Raw genomic sequence first — 11,038 nt, forward strand, 5'->3', positions numbered from 1 at the left:
CTGGGCGACCTTGTGCGCACCCTGCTCGCGCCGCTCTCCGCGTAAAAGGGTACACACGCCGCGGAAAGTGAGTATTCCGTGTTCGGCAGGGTACTGCGTAAAAGTGGAAACGCGTAAAGTGGGACCGCGTAAAGCGAGGGTTGACTGTATATCACAATTACTTTAGTCAATTTATGAATGTTCTCAATCCCTATCTCGTGAAATAACCCATGGCTACTGTATTTGTTGTCATAATGGATTTTTATAATGTGTTGTGGGCCAACCAGAATGGGAATGGGCGTGTATATTTGGTATGTACTAAAGAAACATTCACTTGACACAAGTTGGGAGATAAAATTAAAGTGCCATCCATGGCCAATGACCCAAATGTACCAGTAGGTATGTACTGTATCACGAATTTCCCATTCTTCAAATACAGTTAAATTTTTTGCATAGGATTAAGGTCCATGAGTACTATAATGCAGTTGGAAATATCATTTCAACTATCAGGACATGTTACAATGTTTAATCAGGAAATTTATGCACATCTGAAGACATTCTTTTCTGTGTCATTTTTTTAACTCGGTATCAAATAATAAAGTTTGTGATGAGATGTGTTTGGATGTCTGAGTCTCTCTCTAGATATAGTTAAATCAGTGAACTTGAAAGTCCTGTTTGAAATATAACTTTGATGAAATTATGAATGTACTTGAAGTTAAGTTCTTAGAATAATTTACAGTTGAGCACTCCTTGTCCCTTCATTGCATCTCTAAATAATCAGAATATAGAAAATGTGATCACAATTAAATTAAGACAAAACTGTTTTAATATTTCCTGTGATATGAAATAACTTATGATTTTGCAGGAATTCATGATGCAAGAAATATTAAATGAAACAGGCCTGGAAGTTGTGGTACTTATGAAGGATTTACCACATCAGATGACAGCCACACTCACCAGAGCAGCTTTCAAAAAGAAATTGCAAGTTCTGCGTGACATTATCCAGGTTGGTACAAGGCTCGAGAATATAATATTTTGGGACCCTGTTGTGAATGGGAAACACCATATCAGAATGTATCTGCCACAGTAGTTACAGAGAATGAATAGCAGCAAATAGTTGGCTACCTTGTTAAGCAGTAGGAAAGGGCTTGTGAGTGACAAATTTTGCTCCTATTTCATCTATTTGAATAGGAATTATGTAGTAATATGACTGTTATATCAACCAATTTTCCTCCAATGTTTACAGTCATAACAGTTTGTGTTAAAAACCTTTTGTGCAGTAAACCCTATTGTGATAAAATAACCATGGAGCTTGTGGACTTTAAACTCCTACAAAAAGCAGGGTTGGGCTCCAGCAAATGTAGTAAATATGTAATGAAAACAGCATTCAAACTAATTCGTTATGAAATATTAGTTGTTAGTGTATAATTCACCTTCATGTGTAGATGAATCATACTCCTGGCAGTGTGACAGGGAGTGCAGCTCTGCAGCTCTTATGGATGAGTAACCACTGCCTGGTGCTCTGTTTACATACACTGTATAGTGTGAACAGCTGACCAGCCAGACAACCAGGAGGGAACTGTTTATATAATATAGAACTACTTTTTGTACAGTATCTGGGTTAATGTATTTTTTTATGTACAGTACTGTATTATAGGTAGTAGGTATTAGGCAGCTACCAAACAGGGAGGTACTACCGCCTGGGAAGATATTGGAAGCATAATGTGTTGTCTATGGTAGATCTTGCTGCCACATGGCATCACGAAAATTGTGACCAAGTCCCAGGTTGCTGATCTGACTTTCTGCCTCATTTACACACAATTGCAGGGTCTCAATTGTTTCTCTTACTATTGACAACACAACATACATACAGTATATTGTTCCTCACTTTTGATTTTTTTTTTCATTTTGTATTTCTTTGTGGTTCTTTATTATTATTGTTATTATTATTATTATTATTATTATTATTATTATTATTATTACAGTAGTACCCCGATTTACGCGGTCAATTAAACCCATGGGGTACCGCGGAAAGTGAAAACCGCGTAAAGTGAACAACAGAACATATGGGATTAATTCCAATAGAGACTGGCCCGACCCCCAAACTCCACTTTTTCAGACACAATACCTACGTTGTAGTAAAAATTACATCTTAATTTTATTATGGTATGCACACACAATTAATAATTAAGAGAAATATCAATAATATTAGTTTTTTTAACACTTACATTAGTAGAAAAGATGGCTGGGCACACAGGGATTGGGGGTTGGTTCCGAGGCAGAGGACAGATTATTGGCCCTCACCCGTATCACTTGTATCAATTGTATCACTATCCACCACATAGGCTTGCAGGGGCTCTTTGTCAAACCCCTCAAAGTCCATATCCTCACTATCACTGTCACTATCACTGACTTGGGCCGGCTGTGGTGGGTGGCGGGTGAAGAACTCGGTAATGTTTTGATGACTGGGCGACCTTGTGCGCATCCTGCCCGCGCCGCTTCCCGCGTATATGAGTAGATGCACCGCGTAAAAAAGTCCGGTTCTGGCGAGGTACCGCGTAAATGCGAAATCGCGGAAAGTGAAACCGCGTAAAGCGGGGTATTACTGTATTATTATTATTATTATTACATTTCGCCCCCCAGGCCCCGATGTGGGTCAGTGACCTGTGCCTGGATGGGCTAATTCCCGTAAAAAAAAAAAATACAGTATATGCTATTTAGCGTATATTAATGTTTTGTGTTACCAAACTATATTTATAGGACATAAATATTTGGTATTGTGACAATTTATCTGGGGTAAAAATACTGAACAAGTTCAGTATTGGACGAGTTTTTCGGGTTTGTTTGTTTGTTATCTTGTATACCACCAGGATGTGCCTCTCTACAGTACAGTATATGGTTTCATTTTTCAGGGTGAGGAATATGAAGATGAAATGTTTGAAACCAGCTTGCAATGGGAGCGCACTGAAGATTTAAGCTGTGTGCCTGGATTTGTGAACAAATTACTAGAATGTCCTTCTCTCCACACGTTAAATACCTCTCTGAATTGTTCCATTAGTGCACCATCATCCATTCTTCCACGCTTAAACACCAGCAGGAGAAGTAAGTGCCCTTAGAAGTACATTGTTTGGTATGATAATTTGTCAGATTTATCCTTCTTTTGACTCGAGTCCCGAGTACAATACACAGATTTGTTGGTACACATTCAATCTTTTAACAGGTGTGATTTTATCAAGATTTATCTTATCCACGTTTTCATTGTGGATTTACATGAAATAAATAAATATATATATATATATATATATATATATATATATATATATATATATATATATATATATATATATATATATATATATATATATATATATATATATATATATATATATATATATATATATATATATATATATATATATATATATATCACTGTAGGTGCGCGTGATCTAGGTATATGCTGATAACCACAAGGAAAGAAGAAAACACGAAGTGTTTTCTTCTTTCCTTGTGGTTATCAGCATATGAATTGCTGTACATGGACGGAGAGAGGTTTAAGTACACAGGGCGACCTTACTTAACATGAGGTCAAGTCATAATCATGACATCCACTAATCCGTGTGTGGTGGTGTTGGTGTGCAGATTAGTGGATGTCATTATTATGACCTCAAGTGGTGAACTGTCTTGTTGATTACACACAGTTCAGATTTTTCTTGCATCATAGCGCCCACCAGACATCGTACAAGTTCTCTTGCAATGGAAGGTAACCCCATAATTAGAAAAAAAATATTTGCATTACAAACCAAGTGTGAGATAATTCAGCAACATGAGAGTGTGGTGTCAGCACCAATGCTTGGTTGTGTGTTTATTGTGAGTAACTCAAACATTTGTGCAATGAAGAACACAGATGAAGTTAAAACTAGTTTGGGTCTTTCAAATTCTTGAGTTGCAAAAAAAGCAACAACAAGAGTGAGAAACTCATTGCTTGTAAATATGGAAAAGATGTTTATTGCTGTTTCTTTGTTATATGTGATTTAGTGAGAATTTTTGGGGTCTGGAGGGTTCTGGAATATAACCCTCTATATATCATGTAAAACTGTTTTGGTTTACAAAGACTTGACAGGCCATTCTCTAGGAATGTATTCCCTATGCAGTGTTAAGTGAGGTAGCAGTATACACTATTATAATCTGAAAAAATTTAGTTTACGATTTATAGGCTTTTTTCCCATTCTTTTATAGGGATGGTATTAGATATTGACCATACATGGGATTAAAACATTTTTACTTATCAGCCACCTACAGTACTGGATTCTGATTTGTTGCAAGTAAAGGCATTTGAATCACCTTGCACTGTAATTACAAAATTTACTTGATGGAAATTAGACAGAAAGCACTGAAAAAACAGTTTTATATGTAAATTACTGTACATATGACATTCTACACCCCATTAATTTCTGGGATCACAAGTCAAAGGTTAAGGTCATATGAGTTAAAATACTACTTAATGCTTGTGAACACAATTTATCTGAAGGCTGGTTGAATGACCAGACCTGTAGTACAGATGCTTTATACTGTACATACTTCCATACTAGTTCTATTCCTTTGTTAAATTACTGAAGGTCAAGGTCATGCATAAGAAATTCATAATTAATATTTGTGTACACTGCTACCAACTTTTACATTTTCCCCTCTCTTGTTCTTGCATTTGCAGATAACATGTTACTTGGTGTAGAACATTCAAATATTGCAAGTAATTCAGAGATGACTGCTTGTAAAGGTTCTGTGACAGTAGCAGCTACAGTCCACTGGGCCCTGGCCAGCTTGCCTACTGCTGACCCCTTAACTCCTCCTCTCACCACTGCTTTAAATGCTGTTGCTGATTTGTATGGAGTTACAGTAGTAAGTGTTTTTCACTATTGGATAATTTGTCAAATTTGTGGATGCTCGGTTGATAGAGAACATACAATTCAAACACAGAGAGTAAGAGAAAGAAGGGAAGGAAAGGACAGGTACCGGGAAGCAGTAGATCAAGGAAAATGGACATTCAGGAATCAGCAGTGTGTATCCATAATCAAAATGAATGGTATCAAGTGGTTTTGGGGGATGTACATTACATTGCTGAGTTAATGATGATGATGATGATTGGTGAGGCAACAGGGGTAAACCAGACAGCTTATCTTGGAGCCTTATTAGGGAATGGGAACACCAAAGTTGAACACATCGGGTAAGTCACCTAGAAAAAAAATTTTCAAGATTTTAGTCACCATGCAATGTAGTGGGATTGTTGGATGAACATAAAGATTTAAAAAAAATGGATATTTGTGGTATCTTATTCCTGTGCAGTATATTTTATGAATATTTAAATATGCCTTATTGGCTATTTTCTACCTTTAAAGTAGGATGATACTGAAAGATTTAGAGTGTGAATGGCTTCATGCTGATAGGATCACATGTGGAATGGATTTGATGGTTTCAGGAAAGGAAGGGGCTAATGCTCCTGTTCCTGTGACAATTTACTAGTCCTGGGCTGGAATTCAGATGTTCCCTTGAGGATGGGGATCGCCTGATCTCTCTTGCAGAACATGTAACAAAGATGAGACACCAATTAGGTCTCAGGACACAGTATCATTTGGTGGTAATCCTGACAAATTTGTCAACTTATGATGAAAGCTGCACCTTGTCAGACGATACTGTGGGAGTTATTAAGATGGACTACAAATGTAGTAATAGGGTGAGCTTTTGGTATTTAGAGAGATGGAAACCAGAGTTGTACATGATATTAAGATATGGAAATATGGGGAAGCAGACCAGGTAATATCCTCAAATATACTGTCTCATGAGAATTGGCATTTCATCTTTAGACCTGGTTTCCATTCTCAGTGGAAAGTGCTGTCTTTTCAAGTTGAATCGGATATGGGGGGCCATGGTTTATAATGCCTCATATCATGTGAAACTTTTAACCTGCCTCTCTGGCAAGAGAACTCATATTTTTAATATATCGAGGAACCACTTGTTCCAAATTTCATGGTGTAGGCCTTCATGAACAGGCCTTTGTGGCTCTTTTTCTACAAGGATTGGTGATGTGGTAGACAGCCATATGTGTTCAACTTTTGTAGGGAAGCTTATTCATGGTCACTGATAAGAACATTGTTAATTTTATTGAGTCATAGGTAAATGTAGCTTAGCATTTTAGGACAAAGTGTACCTTAAAACATTGATGCTCATACTTATCACAAATATTGAATCATTCGTAAATATACCATAGTATTTGTGAATAAAATGTATTTTGTAATACTTCCAGCACATTAGAGACCACATAACAGAGCCAGGTCACACACTGGCAGATGGTGATCTCAGCAGGAAGCTCATTCATTTGTATCACTCAAGCCAAACTGCAGTTAGCAGTCTCTTGGCTGTAGTCAGCAATGAGAATACGACAGACTGCAAAGAAGGTGTACAGTTGCAGGATAAGCTGCGGCGAGCAGCACCCAAGATCACTAATTGTGCATCTAGAATCTTCCAGGTTAGCCTGTCCTTTAAAATATGCATTTGTAATATCCTAATACAAAAAAAAAATAATTTTATTGACTGTAATTTGAAAAATAGTCAAACGGTTACATAAGTACAGTAGTAGGATTTTAATTGGAAACAGGGCAGCACTTCATTTGTCCATCTCAGTTGTTGTCTAGGCTGGTGTATGTGGTTCCTTGAACTAAATTTTTTTTTGTCTATAATATAAATGTTATTAATACACCCTTAGTTAATCTCTAAACATATCTATCAGTATTTTATTATTTTTTTTTTAGCTGTAGTTTATCCTGTTTGTTTAATGATTGATAGTACATGAACCAAGCTTACCCCGGTATGCAAGTACAGTAAGCCCTCGATATATGCAAGGGATGCATTCCTGAAAACCCTCGCATAAAGCAAAATTGCACATTTTGAATACTTGGTTAAATGGGAAAAAATATGATGTGCTCCATAATCCAAAAAAAAAAAAAATTCAGAGCCATTTTCAACACGATTTCAAGACAGATAAACCATAAAAAAATATATAAAAAATATTATTTTTAAAATAATAGAGGAAGGGTACAGTGCAATGTACTTAACAATAAAAGCAGATCAATCAGCTTGGGTAGAGGTTTTTCATAATGGGTGATGGTGTTGAAGTGACATCTGTAAAGTCATCAGGGAGTGTGGCATCTCTCATAAGGTTGAATTTTGCTCATATTGATTGAATTTCTTGTAGAAATAGGGTCTTCGCATATACTGAACTCACATATATTGAGGACTTACTGTACTCAAATGTGTCATCATTATCACCAGCATTTTATGGCAATTTTCCATGCTTCCATGGGTTAACCATGATTACTTTCTGGCAGCTCTTCATATTGCCTGGTTTCCTCTAATCTCTGTCTGGTGACTCAGGTTCTTGACTCTAAAAATCATCCTTTTTTTTCTTCTTCTTTTCTTTTTTACCACATTCATTCTTAGGCTCTTTAACTTTTATTTCATTCTCCCACATCTTAAAAATCTCCACTGCCTCTTTCATACTATATGCTATCAATTGTAAGGGCCCATTCAGACTGAAGCCACAAGCAGATATATTCTGAAACTTATTGTCTGGAGACAGACGATGTGACGACACGGTGGGTATTATGATTTTCTCAGCGTAGCTTATACCTGTTACACGGATTTGCTGTCTTTCTAGGGAAAGGGAAGCTGTTTTACCTCAGGGATAAAATTTTAAAGATTTGAATTACATGTAGATGTGATTTGAATATACTGTACAGTAAACTCCCTTTAATATAAACTAATTGGGGGAAGGCCTCTCCGGGTTGGGTGGAGGTCTGTATTGTCTATATTGCAGGGTGGAAAATTCAGGGGGTGGGGGGTTTCTGATTTAAGCTACCTAAGAATACCAAACCTACTGCAATTTTTTGTCTAGACTTAACACCCTCATGGTTTTTATAAGCCACTTAAATTTATTTTTGTTGTTGTTGTTGCTTAGGGTTTTAACATGGTGGGAAAAAAGGAAAATTTTCCTTGGTCTCATATGCTCTCGGCAGCTTGACTGGTGTTGCCAGGCACTCTCATATACACAGCTCCATTCACGCCTCTCACCACAAAAGTACCTCCATTTGATGGCCTGTATCTTATATTTTTTTTTTTTTTTTTTACGCAGTCCTGTATTTACTGAAACAAAGATATTTTCATAGACTATTCATGATTATTTTAATGTGAAATTGGTGTTTCTAACTTAATTAGAACTGATTTTATGTACTCTGTTATAAACATTTCTAAAATTTTTTCATAAAAGAATCAAGTTCCCCATCATTAAATCGTGTCGAAATATTTTGTTTGAGGATCTTTCATTGAAACATCAAGAATTTATTCAGGGTTGTTCCAGTACCAAAATCATCTTTCTTACACTATTAGAACAGATGTTATTGATAAAAGTTTACACACTTTTTTGCTGGCCATAAATATTTTCACTAGTTACCACATCCTCATATAATGGGAAGTGGTAAGAGAACTGTACAAGGTAGAAGAGTGTTTCATATGGTATACATTATTACTGCCTGTTTATGAAAAATAAAAGCACAGTACATATTAATAATAAAGTACTGTACTTATTAGTTATTAACTTATCATGGAGCAGTTGAGTCTTGAGGTGACGAGGCAGTTGAGGTAGGAGGTGATTGTATGACACTCATAAAGTATTTACCAAAGGTGGAGCAGAAGTTATGTTTTCATTACTAATTTCACACTGTTTGTACTGTACATTATTTATATTTCTTAGACACTTTAGTGCCCCTCAGCAACCACCATCTCAGAGGCAGCTGCCGAGTTACCCTCTGCCAAGACTGTGGCAACCCCTGCTTACACGAATTTTCCCCCATACTGTACGAACTGGATTTGGGTTGTGCATTTTCTGGGTTGGGGATACATGTGTTTGATGCTGGACCCCAGTCCAGTTTGCAATGGGATTTGGATTAAGTAAATCCAGGTCAGAGGGAGTTTACTGTAAGATATGTGTTGTTAACTTGACTCACTCATTCGGAAATTTGCGTCAGAATATGCCTGTTCCAGCTTCAGTATGAGCGGGCCCTAAACCATCAGCATACAACAACTCCCAGGGCAGACCTCAGCTAAATCATATAAAAAATCATATCTAGTAAAAATAAGAGGTGTGTACACTAGATCAAAAAAGTATCTGTGCACATTGGATCCGATGATTTCCTAAATAATCAGTACACTTATGCTGCAACTTAACCACCAACATGAACGACCCATGAAATCACCTGCTTGGTGTGTGGGTGTTGCCAGGAATGATGAGGTTGATGCCTAAAAACCATTACAGGGATCCTGAGAAGGATGAAGTATGCACTAGCTTATGTGGTGTTATTGCTCATCCATCCCCCAAGTTTATTAGAGTAGAATTGATGTGATTTCCCTTTTTAGTGTATTGGAAAAATAGTACCTTCTTAAAATAGAATTATATATCTTACTAAATTACAATATTTGACTGTTTATTATTTACGCTTATCAGGGTGTAAAGAATGAAGTGGATAGTCTGGTGGAAGAAGAGTGTGGCACACTGACATCATTGGCACAGACCCTTGTAGCTGATATTGCAAAATTGGCTCTCTTGGCTCCATTACCAGTACCAACTTTCACTAAATTAATACCAGGTAAGAAGTATGTCTAAACATAAATATTGTTAAGAAATCTCTGAGTCATGCATATTTTGAAGCACTATACATCATCGTCAGTTTAAGGTAATTTTCTCTGTACATTGTATTTTATTCATTAATTGGGGAAAGTCATAAAATTATTTTGTGTAACTACGGTATCACTCTATGAATTTTAGTTTAGACTCCTGAGAATTGACCCTGAAAGCTTACTGGTCTTGCTTGAGATTCGTCAAAACTAAAGGTCAAATTTGTAGAATTTTCATCATGGACCAGCTGATGTCAAATTTTACTGATTCACTTGTCATCTGGCTGGTTAAATTGTTCCTGCAACAACATCTTCATCCAGTAATACAGTGGTGTCACATAATTACATGAGAATGATTCCATAATTGTACACAGTATTGCAAATTCTGCTTTATTGCTGTTCAGTATATTGTTTCTTTAGGAAAATGGGAGCTAGGTTCTGAAAAATACACAAAACATGCTACTTAATTTATTAAATGTAGAAATACAGGTACTTGCAGCCACGTTTAGGTCCAGCAGCGGTCATATGGCACAGTGGTGATGTAGCGTGATGCAGGGTCTCCCGCTCTGCTCACAGCTGTGTGAGGTAGTGTGAGGGAAGTTTCGCTGTGCCCTCATCATCTAATATTTGAAGGTTTTGAGAATTGATGACGGGGAGTAGACCTGTTTAATTTTTCATGCACTTTGCATTTTCTTAATTCAATTGGAGCTCTCATTGGCCCCATACTGACAAGCAATAATGGTTACTAACTTCAATAACTTTAACCTCTTCCTTCAAAGTAAACTTCTTGCATGACTTCTTGTCAGGGTTACCAGGGGATAACAATCAAGGTCACTTTAGAGACATCTTGGGGTTTCACCAAGGGTTAGGGTATGCTGAAGAATGGCATGTTGATCCACCCCTGACGGCACCTCAGGACCACTCACATGCACGTGGGGATATGCAACGTCTGCCCCCGCACAGAGCGTCTCTACACTGTGATGGAAATACCGCACATGGTCTACCGCATCTTTATTACAAAATGGGTGTCACTATCATAATATGTGGAGGCAATTTAGGTCACCGCACTATTCCAAAATCCTTATTACAATATAATACGCGTAATTGCGTGACTACTGTTATAAGATTGTCAACCTAACCTTGGTTTATGAATAATTACAAGTAGCCATAATTACAAAATGTTACAACAACCTAACCATAATATCTTGCCCAACTGACTATAACACTGTATCTCTCAATAACTGAATAGTTGGAGCATAGCACTTGTGGTATTAAGGATTTTCTGATTACTCATGATTTCTACCATTGCTGGGTTTTATTCCTTAATACCAGAATTTTT

The 11,038-nt window shown here is 36.9% G+C and overlaps 1 protein-coding gene across 1 annotated transcript in view; it reads left to right on the top strand.

Moving 5' to 3' along the window:
- The window catches only part of LOC121868756 (kinesin-like protein KIF14), a 42,795-nt gene that overhangs the window by 25,595 nt on the left and 6,162 nt on the right, over window positions 1–11,038 (top strand). The window contains exons 22-26 of the mRNA XM_042369638.1: window positions 845–985; window positions 2,892–3,081; window positions 4,688–4,875; window positions 6,278–6,499; window positions 9,530–9,671. Of these exons, the coding sequence (XP_042225572.1) occupies window positions 845–985; window positions 2,892–3,081; window positions 4,688–4,875; window positions 6,278–6,499; window positions 9,530–9,671 (883 nt within the window). The remainder of the gene's footprint in view (window positions 1–844; window positions 986–2,891; window positions 3,082–4,687; window positions 4,876–6,277; window positions 6,500–9,529; window positions 9,672–11,038) is intronic.

This window comes from Homarus americanus, unplaced genomic scaffold, assembly GCF_018991925.1.
Source record: "Homarus americanus isolate GMGI-L3 unplaced genomic scaffold, GMGI_Hamer_2.0 scaffold30535, whole genome shotgun sequence".
Classification (NCBI taxonomy): Eukaryota; Metazoa; Arthropoda; class Malacostraca; order Decapoda; family Nephropidae; genus Homarus; species Homarus americanus.